At 38.0% G+C, this 15,624-nt stretch overlaps 1 protein-coding gene across 1 annotated transcript in view; it reads left to right on the top strand.

Annotated features, from left to right (window-relative positions):
• Positions 1-15,624, top strand: part of LOC103103873 (mucin-16-like) — a 42,305-nt gene that overhangs the window by 12,433 nt on the left and 14,248 nt on the right. The window contains exons 2-6 of the mRNA XM_016427333.2: positions 3,429-3,556; positions 3,678-3,745; positions 4,859-5,028; positions 5,781-5,819; positions 7,006-7,122. Coding sequence (XP_016282819.2) covers positions 3,429-3,556; positions 3,678-3,745; positions 4,859-5,028; positions 5,781-5,819; positions 7,006-7,122 — 522 coding nt within the window. The remainder of the gene's footprint in view (positions 1-3,428; positions 3,557-3,677; positions 3,746-4,858; positions 5,029-5,780; positions 5,820-7,005; positions 7,123-15,624) is intronic.

A 15,624-nucleotide genomic window follows, 5' to 3' on the forward strand; every position in this document is an offset into this window, starting at 1 on the left:
GTGGGAGAGACTAGGAATAGATCAACACCTCACACCCTACACCAAGATAAATTCAAAATGGGTGAGTGACTTAAACATAAAGAAGGAAACCATAAGTAAATTGGGTAAACACAGAATAGTATACATGTCAGACCTTTGGGAGGGGAAAGGCTTTAAAACCAAGCAAGATATAGAAAGAATCACAAAATGTAAAATAAATAATTTTGACTACATCAAACTAAAAAGCTTTTGTACAAACAAAACCAATATAACTAAAATCAGAAGGGAAATAAAAAATTGGGAAAAAATCTTCATAGAAACCTCTGACAAAGGTTTAATTACTCATATTTATAATGAGCTAAATCAATTGTACAAAAAATCAAGCCATTCTCCAATTGATAAATGGGCAAGGGAAATGGATAGGCAGTTCTCAGATAAAGAAATCAAAACTATTAACAAGCACATGAAGAAGTGCTCTACATCTCTTATAATCAGAGAGATGCAAATCAAAACAACTCTGAGGTATCACCTCACACTTAGCAGATTGGCTAACATGACAGCAAAGGAAAGTAATGAATGCTGGAGGGGATGTGGCAAAGTAGGGACATTAATTCATTGCTGGTGGAGTTGTGAATTGATCCAACCATTCTGGAGGGCAATTTGGAACTATGCCCAAAGGGCGACAAAAGAATATCTACCCTTTGACCCAGCCATAGCACTGCTGGGTCTGTACCCCAAAGAGATAATGGACACAAAGACTTGTACAAAAATATTCATAGCTGCGCTCTTTGTGGTGGCCCAAAACTGGAAAACGAGGGGATGCCCATCAATTGGGGAATGGCTGAACAAACTGTGGTATATGTTGGTGATGGAGTACTATTGTGCCAAAAGGAATAATAAAGTGGAGAAGTTCCATGGAGACTGGAACAACCTCCAGGAAGAGATGCAGAGCGAGAGGAGCAGAACCAGGAGAACATTGTACACAGAGACTAATACACTGTGGTATAATCGAACGTAATGGACTTCTCCATTAGTGGCGGTGTAATGTCCCTGAACAACTTGCAGGGATCCAGGAGAAAAAAACACCATTCATAAGCAAAGGATAAACTATGGGAGTGGAAACACCGAGAAAAAGCAACTGCCTGAATACAGAGGTTGAGGGGACATGACAGAAGATAGACTCTAAATGAACACTCTAATGCAAATACTATCAACAAAGCAATGGGTTCAAATCAAGAAAACATCTAATGCCCAGTGGACTTACGTGTCGGCTATGGGGGGTGGGGGGGAGGAAAAGAAAATGATCTATGTCTTTAACGAATAATGCCGGGAAATGATCAAATAAAATATATTTAAAAAAATGCAGTGGGTAGACCAGTCAGCCTCAAAAAAAAAAGAAGAGTGAGTGAAGGGACCCCATGTAATCTCCTTCTAAGCAGTTGTCTGATACCCCCACTCATTTATTATCCGGGGCTTAATGCTCTAGAAGCCTTTCCTGTTACTTCAGTTGTGGTCAAGACCTGCTGGCTTGGTGGTCCTGCCCTGGTGCAATGTGTTCCACTTCTACCTCTACCACAGTCCATTCCATCTGTCCTGCTAGCTTTTCTAAGTTGTTTTGTGCTGGAAAATCAGATGTCTTTTTTGTGTTATAATACTGCTCCAGAATTCATTGTAAGACATTTTATCAGGATTTTAAAGGGTAATTTGATAGAGATCAGGTGAGAGATCTCTATATTCTCTATCAATTTGACTCTGCACGTGGCTTTTATTCTTATAAATTTGAATTAGAAATGAGACCCCTATCAGAAGAATTTGAAGCAAATATTTTTCCCCTCAAATACCTGATTCCCTTCTAATTTTACTACATTGGTTTTGTTTTGAGGGGAAAACAATTTAATTTCATGTAAGCAACATTATCCATTTTACCTTTCTGTCCTATATATCCCTCATGTGATCATGAACTCTGCCCTGTCCATTAATATGTGAGTCAAAAATTTCCCCGTTACTCTCATTTCTTTTATATCAACTTTTGCATCTAAATCATGAACCCATTTGGAATTTCTTTTGTTATGTAATGCAAGAATATTGGTCCATTCCTAGATTCTGCAAAAGGAATTTTCAGTATTTTCAGCAATTTTTGTTATGTAATCAGTACTTTAGATTGAAAGTGGATTAACTTCCTCATTTTACTTGTGAGGAAACTAAGGCAAAAACAGAGGACGTGGCAGGGCCACAATTTGAACCCAGGTCTTCTTTCAAGATATGTTCCATGGTCTCTCACAATGTGAGGTGTTACTCCTCCTTTGTGTAATGAATCAGTTGAGAAATAGAGTTGAGACCTGCTATGTGCTCAGTCCCAAATGCCTAGGAGTCACATAGCAGTCTGCCATTGCATGGAGGCTTGTTTATTACATAGTTTAGAGATCACATACTTCTTTGGCACACAGTCAATTTTATACATATATGTTTCCATGCAACTTAACAGCAAACACCAAGCCTAAGTAAATACTCAATGAAACATTGTTGCTATAGATGAATGACATAACAAGAGTGTGATCTAGATGTTAGTTATCCCTGATCTTAGGATAGTCATTGTTACTTTTGGTCAGCTTTCACAATCAATCACAATTACTTAGGATATGGATAACAAAACATTTTATACCTAGGTGCGTGATTAGAAGGTTAATTTGAGACAGACCAGATTTGGGGTTTCCTTCAATTTACATGTTCAATTTTTTTTGGTGTTACTTTAAAGCACCTGGCAATGTTGCCTGGTTTCTATCTGCAGTGGAGTGTGTCTTGAAGGTTATTGATGTTCTTGGCTTCCCTGGCTTGTAATAAAAGTGAATGTAACTGTGGAGATGAAAAAGAAGGGGGATAATGATCTTTATGTTTAATTCTGTGAATGTAAACTTTTAGGGTAATAATCTGGGAGGATTAAGGTATGGGATGTATATGTGTGTTAATCCTATAAATATTTGCTCTCATAGTACTTCTCCTGTATTGGGGAGGAGACAATCATCTTAACGAGATCATTGTAGTAAGGGATGTTGGAGAGAGAGAGAAGTCACTGAGAGGGATCAGTGGGAACCTCATTTTCAGGGAGCTGCCTTGCCAGGCTCCCATCTCCCAAACTGTGACTTTGCCAGACAGTAAGGATTTGTCAGCTTCCCTCAGTCTTCTAACTCCAAGTCCACAATTTTTAACACTGCTAAAAAAATTGTGTATGGCTGGAGGGATCCTCAGAATTTCATTAGTGGGTTCATTCTGCTGAGATTTCCTCTGAGGAAGGACTTGAACAGTGCCACCTGGAATAATGATGATGATCATTGTAATGATTATCACAATAACTAGCTTTTAGATAGAACTTGAAGGTTTACAAAGCATTTCCTCTCATTTGAATGACATTTGCAAGTCTCAGCCAATGGGATACCTTTCCTTTTGTACAGTATCATGGAGCTCTTGCTACAAAACCTTCAAACTCAGCTTCACTATTACCAACATGTTTTACACAACAAAGATGAATCAAAAGGACTCCAGAACATTCAAGGCTGCTGAGCATATCCTACAAATCTTGGTGAGATTCTACTCCCATTCCCTTCTACCTCCTCTGTCCCATGCTACCTTCCTTAGCCCTGTGTATTCAGGCTTGCTCTAGCCAGGTATACAGAAGTCCCCTTCTCTCTTTTTGTTTCCAGCTCAAGGTATTGTTTGGAAGCAGCAAGCTTGGCTCTCAGTATTGTGGATGCAGTGGCCTTTCACTGAGGTGAGAATCCTTCAAGACATCATCAGCTCAGATATTAGGGACCACCAATTTCCATTTCACTCAGATGATGCCCAGGCTGTTTCTTCTGCTTCTTAATAGAAATTCCTTCTTTCCCAAGCTGTAATGGATAAAATCTTCCAACCAAGAAGCCATTAAAATATTTTAGACTCCTTATTCTCTTTCTCAGGTAGAAAAATATTCATTCCCCATTACTCTTTCCAAAGATAAGTTTGCAACTGTTTTCACTTTATAACTCCACATGAAAGGAATAACCTAGGAGGCATCAAATGAGTGCTTAGAAAATGATTGATTAATAAATACATATCAACATTACCTTTCTCTAGAATCATATATAGGCTCCAAGCTGGAAGGGACAGTAGAGGTAACCTGGACCATTCTCTTCATTTACAGATGAAAAAATGAAGACCCAAGGAGATCCCAATAACTTTCCCCAGGTCAAAAATAGTCAGAGTTTGAACACTTGATCTTTGATTTTAAATTCATTGTTCTTTCCACTACTCTAAAGAAACTACTGAAAATAATCAGACCCCACAGACACTTGTAAACATACAAATAAGTGATGTTACAGAGCACTGCCAATTTCATTGTCGTGGATAAGGTGCTAAGTGTGGAATCAGAAAGAACAGAGTTCAAATTTTCTCTCACTTACCAGATGTGTGATGCTATGCAAGTCACATAATCTGCCTTGGCCTCCATTTCTTTCCTCTATAAACTGAGAGGGCTATATTTGATGGCTTCAAATGTCCTTTTCAACTTTAAATCTACAATCATCTCTAAACCTTTATTCCAAGTCAGCCACTTCTCTCAAGAGTGTCTCTGAATAACTAAATTTCAGAAACTAAACCAGTGGGGTCAAACTCAAAAGGAAATTTCTGAAGCCACTAAAGTATACATCAGCAAGGTCCCTATAGCCTGCATTTTGGCTCAGAAAAACATATACATTTATATATATACATATACATATATATATGTATTACTTTATAAATTAATAAGCTAACACATTAAAATTAGATTGGAACTACCCTTAATATAGCTCATGTGACTCCTAGGAAGGGCTGTTTGAAACCACTTGTCTGAAACATTAATTTCCAGGTCTCTGAAGAACAGCATAGCAACTGGAGTAGATATACTCTGCACTTTCAAGAAGGACTCCTCCAACCTTGTCCTGGACAAAAAGGTGGTTTCCTGGGAGCTGACTGAACAGCTCTGTAGAAGAGAGCTAAAACACCTGGTTATAGACAATGATAGCCTCATTGTGAATGGTAACTAGCTTGACTTTTGGGATATGTGCCTCTCTTTCTCTGGGTGGTTCCCTTTCCAGAAAACAACTCACCTGCCCCAAATTCTTCTTTCCTTTCGGGTCTCCTTTGTTTTCATGGTTTCTCTCTCACTCCTGGGAGCACTGGCCCTCAAAGTGGTGACAAACTATGAAGACATGGGGAGCTCATTTCTCAAGATCAGAAGAGACTGGATTGTTTTTAGACTCCTTCAACAAAGAAGTATGCCATGAATGCCTTCTTGAATGCTGAAGCACCATTTTTCCCCTATGGGCCCCAAAAGAACTCCTCTCCATTACTCCTTTAACTTTTTTGCCCACATAGAGATACCCTACTCAAATTCTCTTCCTCCCTCTCTTCCCCCTCTATCTTTACTTCCCTCTCTCCTTCTCTCTCCTTCTTACTCTCTCTCACCTTCTCTCTCTCTCTCTCTCTCTCTCTCTCTCTCTGTCTCTGTCTCTCTCTATCTCTCTGTCTCTCAACTTTCTTTATTTCTTCTATCTTTTCTCCCTCTCTTTTCTCTTTCTTTTTTGGCCTTCTTTTCTGTACCTTTCCCAAAATCTTGTGTTTATGTCTCTTCTGTCCCATTCTCTTTTTTTCCTCTGCTATTCTCTTCTTGTCTTCCCTCCTTTCATTTGCTGTCCCTTGCCTCGTCCTTCCCTGCCCTCACCTTCTCTCCAAAACTTGTTCCCTTTGAATTTTTCTTTCTTCTTTTCTTTTCCCTTCTCAAACTACAGGGTATCAACATAAGCTGCCAGGAATCAGATCCACAAAGAGTAAGTTTTAGATTTCTTTATTGTCTGTTTGTATCTATATTTATATCCACTATCTTTAATGAGACACTACAATGAAAGATTTTTTTATCTTTTTGAAAGGGATTAATGTAGGGCAGAGGATTAAAAGTGGTGTTAGGGATTCCTAGAATTAGATACACTATTAGATATGGCCAAAGTTTAGACTTCATTTACTCATTTGTCTATTCTCTTTTTGCTACTCAAAATATATATAAATAGTTCAAAAGGGAAAATTATCCCATGGGCCTGGGAAAGCAGGCTGTCCCTATCTCTTTCTTGTTCAAAATTAAGAGTCAGACCTTGTGGTCTTTGTAATCTTCTGATACATTGAGGGGATCTCCCAACATTCCAGAGAGACTTGTTGCTCTCCCTTATATTCTTCATTCACCAACGTTGCCCAATAGTTTTCATTAATAATGTTTTTATTCTCTGCTCTTTCAATAACTACACTCTCTCAAACCAGTGTCTTCCTCTGTTGCACTCAGATTTGAGACTCATCAGAAAAGAGATGATAGATAAATTTATGTGAGTTTATGAGCACTGAGTGAAATCCCATAGAAGAAGAGAAGAAGAGCCCAGTTCAAAACCTTGTAGGGCACCTACAGGAAGGACTTAATTAAGTAAGAATCCAGCAAAGGAGACTAAAACAGGATAATCAGAGAAGTCCTAGGACAACCAGGAGAGTTTTGTTATGAAAATTAGAGAATTTGGGTATCAAGGAGTGCAGAGAGCTTAAGAAGAATGAGGATTAAGAAGAAGGCCATTAAGAGATTTTTGCAATTTCATTTGAATGATGAAGTTGAAAACCAGACTGTAGTTAAAAAAAAAGAGTAAGAAGAAGGGAAGTAGAAGTACCTTTTATAGATAGCATTTTCAAAAATTTCAATCCCAAAGGGAAGAGAGAGATAGGAAATGATAGCTATCAGGGATAGATGGATAAAATGAAGGCTGTTTTTCATTTGGGGTTGAAGGAAAGCTGCCAGTAGATGAGGAGAGTTTGAAAACAAAATGAAACAATGGGAATACTAGAGAGATTCTCTGCTGGGTGAAGGATGAAGTAAAGAGAGCACATATTTTGGCATTTCCTTCAGAATATATGGGGACAACATATTGTCCTTTCTACACCCACTCCTGTGGTTGAGATATATGTTCTCATCTGTTGTTCTAGGAAGTGAGGTTGGTGTAGGACCTGTCACCCATATCCCAGACCATGGAGAACCAGGAAAAATCATGACATCACTGACTAGTGGCCTCCTGATCCGTGAATCCCCTGTATATGCTATAGGTAAGAAAATATATTTTCTTTCTTTTATACTGGCATTTATTCTTGCTTTGGGCACTTGTTTTCAATTTTGAGATATGGAGTCACCTTCATAGACTGAGAACAGGACAATCACTTATGGGGGAAGTTTGTCATTAGGTTGTAAGATTTGACAATTTCCTCTGTCCTTTTGCTTTCTGCCCTAAAATTTGCTGTGATAGCAGCCTTTGGATGAAGATCTCATGGGGGATTTTGCTATTTCTTTTGTTTGCTTGGGTGTATACATATAATAGCCTATTCTTTTTCTTTGATCATTTCTCAACTGGGGAATGACTCTTTTAAAAATAATTTTGTTAATTTATAAAACATATACATTCTTAATGTGTGTTAAATATTATATAGGACACATAAAATTTATAATTGTCCCCTCCAATGTAGAAATATTTTCTTTGTTCCTTATGTGAAAAATTCCCCCATTCTAACTCTTCCATCCCTCTTCGTCCAGTGCTTCCCTCTTTATCATCCCTTCATTCTTTTTTGGAAATCATTCCAATATCATAGACTGATACACATGCTGAAATAGAGAAATATAAACTGAGGAAATTATTTCTTTTGCAATGACTACTCTGGCTGGCTTATGACTAGAGAGAGTTGCTAGAGGGAAACTTGAAAACTGTTTGGGAATAATGGAGGTAGTAATGAGAAATGCTGAGGGATGCTAGGAGAGGGATGCTACCACACAGGGGAACTGCCCTGGGGAATGCTCTGAGGTTTGCCTACTGATCCCTACTGATGGCTGATAGATCAGTATCTGTTTCTAACTTCCTCCTCCCCTTCACTCCCTCCCTTCTCCAACACTCTCCTTCCTGCCTCCCTCACCTCCCAGTTCTTCTTGAAGCTTTTGGCTTCTTCCCTCCTCCCTTGAGTAAAGTATAAAGATACTCTTTTCTTTTCCTTTTTCAAGTCAAGGGGTTTATTGGGATAACAGGATAGGAAACTGAGGTAAGAGGGATGAGGATTTCCCTCATCTATAATGAAGGGAGAATTTGAGGGTTTGAGAGAGTAGTCCATTCACAAACTGTGACTCTAAGACAGAGAGATGAAGGACAACAGCTGTTTAAAATCTTCTTTTACTTCACAAAGTCAGCAAGGTCTCTCAGCTTAATTAACCCCAGACAGAAAACAAAGTCCAAAGTCTCCCAGTTTCTCCTGGCCAGCTCAACTCTCAAAGAGACAACCAACTCCAAAAGCCAATTTCTCCTTCTTCTCCTCTCTCTGTCATAATTTCTCCTGGCCAGCTTAACTGCCTGAGTCAGAGAGCCAAAGTTAAAGCCAAGTTTCTCCTTCTCCTCTCTGTGGCCAGAAACCCCCAACTGCCACTCCTGGGAACATTCCATTTGGAACCTTCCTCTTGATTGACAGGCAGGTTAGGTCCCCAGCTTGTTTCTTGCATCTTGGCTTACAAGTCCTCTCTCTCTCTCCATATCTCTACCGCAAATCCCCCCTTTTATTAGCAAAAAATGTAACTTTCATTTTTCAATGATACTTACCTTAATAATTTTATCTATCTTAACTCGTTGCTATCTGAAATATACTCTACCCCCCCCTTTACAAAATGCTAAACACATCTTAGCTGTTCTATCGAAATGCTAAGCTAAGAATGGGTTATAGGAAAATGGTTACATGAACATAGTTTCACATAACAAAGCAAATAACAATTTCCAAATCATCTCAACAATTCCCCTATCATTAAGAATATGCAAATATTCTAATTCCTAATGTCTATAAATTCACTAAGTAAAATTTCCTATCACTAATAAATGCTAACCTACAATCATAATACAATATAACTTCCATGCTTCAGAACTTCTATGTCTCTACTTTCTTAAGCCTTAAACAAATTCAATAGGCTATTACTAATGTTAGTAGTTAGACTATTAATAAACTTACTCTAAAAAGTTAGCTCGTTAGTCAATTAGTAAGTTTAGTACAGATTTAAATATATACATCATTCTAAATTTCTGTGCAAACTCATGCAGAAAAGGATATTATTTTCTGTTTGAATTTCCCACAGAAATTTCTCATCAGTGTGTCTTTGTTATCATGCATGTCATGTAATTACCCATTCCATGGATATCTTATTTTGCTATGTAGGATGTGCATGCATACATGTGGTGTTTACATGTATGACACAGTCTTACACTTATTCATGGCCAAAATTTCAAAGTTCCAAAGTCCTTCCATGTCCATTCATATTGCCTATAGAAACTCTTCCATCCTTTCTGCTCAACATATCACTCTTCTGTCTTCCATCACTTGATTGAAGACTTGTGTTCTTCAAGTCAGGATCCACTGCAATAATCAGGAACCTGGGAACACACAAACAAACCACAAACATGTGTGCAAGTTAGTTTTTTACATGTAGCTCTCTCTGAGGTGAGAGAAGCCACAAGGTAGGAAGATAGAGACAGGATAGAAGTTTTGATACCACGAGGGAAGTGACGGAGTCCTAGTAGAGATATGAGGTGTTCAGAATGAGTCTTTATTAATTATCAATGAGCCACAGCTAAGCTCTGATCAAAGGACCAATTCAGTAGGCTATTCCAGTCCTGAGATCCATTCCACGCAGGTCAGAGAGGTGAATAGAGAAAGATTAAAGATGGAGCTTGGCCAGAGGCCAAGCTCCTGCGAGGACAGCCATCAGGTAGCCTGAAAGAGAAGGAGCGCAGAGAGCAGAGAGCAGAGAGAGAATGAAGGCGGAGCCTGCTGGGCTAGATATAGTTTTTGATATGCAAATATACACAGTACATAGGGATGACCCTCATTGGTCAATGACAAGGCGCAGGTGTGGTTTCTCTTAACCAGGTGAGAACAAAGAAACCTGTTTTCCCGCCTAACCTGGGAGAAGCTGGGGTCAAGGGTCAGAGGCCTTCCCAGCCATGAGCACTACTGAGCATGCCCAAGACTGAGCAATCTGCACATACTGTTTTCCCCTTGCCCCTAGTTAGGAGTGGACTGCTACATCTCCCCCTTTTTGTTTTACACACAAATGAATAGTGTGATATCAAAATGTAGCAACATTACAGCATTAACAAATACAAACACTCTGGTGCATAATTATATTCTGATACAGAGATGAAAAACCCATCCTGATTGTATAACTTAGATATCCCAATCAAGAATGAACATCAGCATAAACTGATTCAGTGATCAATCTTAAAAATTCCCAAACTGATCTTTCTATCTGCCTGTCTGCATTTCAAGATCAATGCAACAGTCTTAGTAGATATAAAAATGTTAAGAAAATAATTTCCACGCTACTGATCCTGGTCTAATGGGGTAGAACTCTATGATTCACATGACAGGTGCAATAACCAAACATGCCACCATTCACAGTCTGGACTATCAGAAGTTGTCAGCCTTTTCAACAGTTAGCAAAATACTATCCCTGGAGATGAAGGATAAGTCCTTCCTTTCTCTCGTCCTGATACTGCATCTTGGGGATCTTTCTGTGCTCACTGCCAGATGCCTGCCACATTAAGAAACTGGTTGGTAGCTCGATGCCAGGACATCCAGCGACTGAGGGTGTCAGTACGCCACGTCTCTGCATTTCCCAACCTCAAATATCCATTTCACATGGAAAATGTAACCGTGGTTGAGGCTGTCTGGTCCATAATGAAAGATTCATCATGATTCCCCTTACATGCAATCAGACATCACTCTCCAGTATGGTCATCTGAAAATTAACAATTGCTGTCATGTTCTCATGTTCACCGACTGTTAGGTGACTGTAATTCTAGAAATCTTTGCACCTTCATAATTCTGGATCAGAGCATTAACAGTACTTTCCTTGTACTTAAAAATTCTGGCCTTAATAGTGTAAAAGAAAAAATCAAGGTCAAGAGTGACTTTAAAAAGTGTCCTCTAAAAATATAAATACTGATCTCTATGAGATTCCTCTCCCTTTTCTTTTTGTTTGTGTGTTGGGAGAGATCCCTTCAAAGAAAAACATCCTCTCTTAACAATTCTGGAGGATCATGTTATCACATGTCAAATGATCTCAGAAAATTGATCCTGGGAACCTGATCCCAAAATTAATACAAGATTCTCTTGGCTCTTGGCTCACAGTCTATGTGGTATCTTAGAAACTGAGCCAATGTAAAATATCAGAACTTACATTCCCAATGATTTCTAATTCCTGATCTAGATAGATCAAAATTCGCCTTGTATATGAACATAATTTTGCACCATTACAGGCTGTGCAAAAACATCAATACATCAATCACAGAGCAATTTTTTAACAAATACCAATATTCCCATCCATTTTACATTCTCAATTGTAGCTTAAATAACCATGATGGTGATAATGAAGTAATATTTCAAGTTCTGACTGCATATTCCTAATGTCTTCCTTATTTTAAATCTCTGCTTGTATAAATAAATCCATCAATATGGTAACCAAGCCTATACCATTACCAATATTTGCAAAATTCATTCCACCAAACCAATGTTTGGGTAAATAGAAGCTTAAGTTGTTTCCCATGTAGAAACAATTCCTACAGTTTCTTGTACCTACAGCATTTGACATAGCTTTTTCATTCCTAATTGTCAGTGAATAATATTCAATGTGCTTTTTCTACAAGCTTATCTGTGCCTATTGTGTCATGTTTTCAATCCATACTCCAAAACAGTAAAACTTAGATTATACTTTGCCTTTGCTCCATGTTTTTGTGCAATAATAATTTTTTCCACCTAGGAGAGACAATGACTGCGCGTCCACAGAAATTGTCAAACCTAGAGCCCTCAGTTTTTCTTGAGGTCTTACTTCCATATACCAGAACGTCTTCCAGTATATGAAAGGGAAGCCAATAGATCCCGAATCCAGCGGCCGTCTGAATTCTGGGACTGTTGGAGGAGAGCAAGACATTTTTCCTATTAAGATATTACCCACAAAGACAGGGTATCAGGAGTAATGGTTAGCAATGGTATTAACACTCAACTACATCTCTGGTAGTCAGCCCTTAATGTCCATCCTGGTATTGTCAGGAACATAATCTTTGCCTGGATGTCAATGATCTCTTACAATAACTCAAGTTCCTGATTAAAGATTTCCTAATGTCTTTTTCCTGATCTCTCATTCTTTCTTGAGAGTAACATCAGTGTCATCTGTCCATTAAACCTGTCTGTGCAGCATTTTTTGCTTAGCACCTCATTTTTGATGTCAGAAGTATCAGATCTATGCTATGAATGAGAGTTTTCTATCTCCTGCTCTTTGGAGAGTCATACCAAGGTCTATACCCTTGTTGATAACAGCATTTCTTACAATACAAGTGGTAGCTTTACAATGCATACAATATACATTTCTTTTGACAGTATCATATACAAAATACAAGGTATACATTAGTAGCTAGACAATTTGTAGCTATTTCATCTCAATCCCATCGCAAAGTCTTTGGAATGTGGGATGTATCTGGTGTCTTGTACAGACACAAGTGTGATTTAGTCCTTCTGAGTTAGCATACTTGATGTTGCTCTGGGTACCCCATCTCAATGGATGACAGCATGACAAGTGTCCTTCAGTGGCCTAATAGCCAATGTCTCTAATAGTGTAATGTCATTGTTCTAGAGTGATATTAGTCACCAAAGAAGTGTCCTTCCAGCGAGTCTGGATTGTGGCTGGCATGTAGATAGCTGATGCCATCACCTTCCGTCTGCTTCTCTTCCTGGTCTGTATCAGCTGGCATGAAGCATGACGTGGGAGACCAGATGTTTTCATTATCTGTGAACATATAAACAAGACCTCGACCCAACATTATCATCCCCTTGGGTCCCTTACAGTCTTAATATCTTGATGATTTTTAACCCAATTCAGGTATCTCACACAATGTGATCTTTATCATTACCTTCAATATTGATTGTTACAAAGCTTTAACTTATATACTTTCTGGGGTGTAGAAGAGATAGATGGTTAGTGATACCATATCCACCTCTTTCCTTATGAAAGTGGAAATGTCACAGCTAGACAAAATTGACTTCTAGGTAAGTCTGATTCTAATAAAAACATATTGTTCGCAAATATAATGTACCCTTTAAGACCATAATCATCATTACATTTTGGATAGTAATACCCTTTTTGTGCTACAAGTGGACAGCATTCCTTATACTGTCATAACATTCCCAATTATACCCTTTTGATATTTGATCACATTCGGCTAACATGGAACAATTCCAATAATATCATTTCAAGTTACACATTGTACCAGTACCATTCAAAATTTTCAGGCATGTAATAAAGTTAGATCTTTTACCAAATACCCATATATTCCTAGAACAGAATATCTGTTAGTGACTTAATGATACTCTTCTGCATGTACATTGTTTCTCATACAATTGCATGTGTGTGTGCATAGTGTGTTAAACCTGCCTATAGGACAGTCTTTACAGTCCATGTGCTGCTTTTCTGGTGTCCTGTGCCAGACACCTCTGCCTTCTGTCCTTCTTCTGGGCAGATTTTCTTGCCATCAGATGCTCTTAATCATCTTCCATGGACTCCATGTATCTGAGAAAGTAAACAGAAAACCTCGACCCCAAATGAAAGCCTCATTGGGTCTTAGAAAGTTAGAAAGTGACAGAACATTATATACCTTCAGGTTTTGAACCTTGGGGCTCATGAATTCCTTTGAGCTCTTTGTACCATAGCTTGCATGTAAGCCATGAGCTATGCAATTTAGCCTTTGCATTGCTGTTAAAAGCCCTGCTATTCCAAGCTGTTTGGAATAGACAGTTGTGCACAGATATTCATAAAATCTGCAATCACTTTGCTCACTTCTTCATTTGAGCTTGAACCCATAAACCAGGAGAGTAAGTATCTCCCATCACTTTTCACAGTTCAACCTTTGTGCCAGGAGCAAGCTGAAATGCACCTTTTGCTCCAAAATATGCATGGATGTCTATCAGGGGTGAAATTAATCCACAGCAGTTTGCATTGATAAGCGATATCACCTGCTTGTTCAGGATATAGATGTATAATAGACTTTGCAAAGCAGCATGTATAGATGCTTAAATATTTGCTTATTTCAAACCCATAATCATAAAAATATCATTCTATAAATCACTTGTGAATTGACCCATGTGTGCTGGGATCTTAAGTCTTTGTCTGCCTGCACACAATTTTTGCTTTTTGAAAAATTTCCACCTTGTGCAGTTATTAAAATTATAGCATTGTCTTATGCTGTACAAATATGCACAGAATTATCAAACAATTGCATAGAAGTTGTTATTTCTGAACTACTGCCCTTAGCTCCATAACTGAAAAGATCTTAATACTGTGACTAAAATCATTACTTTCATCTGCTAATTCTGCAAATCTTCACTGCAGAAGTAATTCAAATTATGCCAGTAACCTTTGAATTTGCCTTATTATCATAGGTCTCTTTTCAATATCATGATCAGCTTCAATATCTGCAAGTTTAATACATGATAGTATTGCCTCTTTCAAATCCTTAATAAATCACTGTACTGAGTAACCAATTCCTTGATAACCTTAATAATTAACCACTGGTAAACAGATTGAATCCTTCTAACCATGCTTTTACTCTGCTGAGCATGTGTCTTAATTTTCCATAGTAAAAGCTATTCTAGTTATAAATCATTTGCTTTCTGGATACAGGTATGTTAATATGCCCAGTAAAAAGTTTCTGAACTGCATACAGGCTGTTTGAATAAGCTCTGCTCAAGATTCATCCTGTTGCTTTACGTCCTGCTTAGAAAAGTGTTAATAATTCCTCCATAGTTAAAATTAGAAAGCCTTAGAAATTCCTTTAAATCATATTCCAATTCATGCTTATTATATCTTAGTATTAAATCTGTTCTTCTAGCCAATTACAGCCTTAGTGATAAAACTTGCAACCTCAGTTGCTCTGATGCTATCTTCCACGTGGCTCAAGCCACGTGGCCGGTAGAGAGAAAACATTTCAAGCTGCGTCAGATTTAAACTCAAACCTTAAAAGTTTTCTGTTTGCACTTTAATTACCTCGTGATTCATACCAAAATTTCTCTACAGATAAAACATTTCTAGTCCTGATATTCTGTGGCATATAACAAAAGTCAGAGAAAGATTTTTTAATTCTCCTTTTTTAACTTCCTTTATCAAAAAATATAAGCAGACATTCCTTTATAATTTTGCCCATCCAACCTAAATTAAAATTCAAATTCCCAAATCTTACTTTACTGTATTTGCAATCGCCCAGGTAAAGCCTGCCTTTACCTGGCTGGACCTCAAACAAAAGAGTTCCTAGGAGCTTTTTCACATGCTAAATGAGTTCGGAGGCTTGCTTGTTTAAAAAAAATCTTCTGCCTTTGGTTACAGAATGGCAATATCTTTTTACAACTTAGGCTGTTCCGAATTTAACCTAATTCAGAATTATTACCTTGATTCCTTAATTTTGCTGAGAACTACGGTTTTATGACAAAAAATTTTTTGTTTTTTATCCGTTTTTTCCAAGTAATTCTGATCTTTTAAATGCC

This window comes from Monodelphis domestica, chromosome 5 (genome assembly GCF_027887165.1).
Source record: "Monodelphis domestica isolate mMonDom1 chromosome 5, mMonDom1.pri, whole genome shotgun sequence".
Classification (NCBI taxonomy): Eukaryota; Metazoa; Chordata; class Mammalia; order Didelphimorphia; family Didelphidae; genus Monodelphis; species Monodelphis domestica.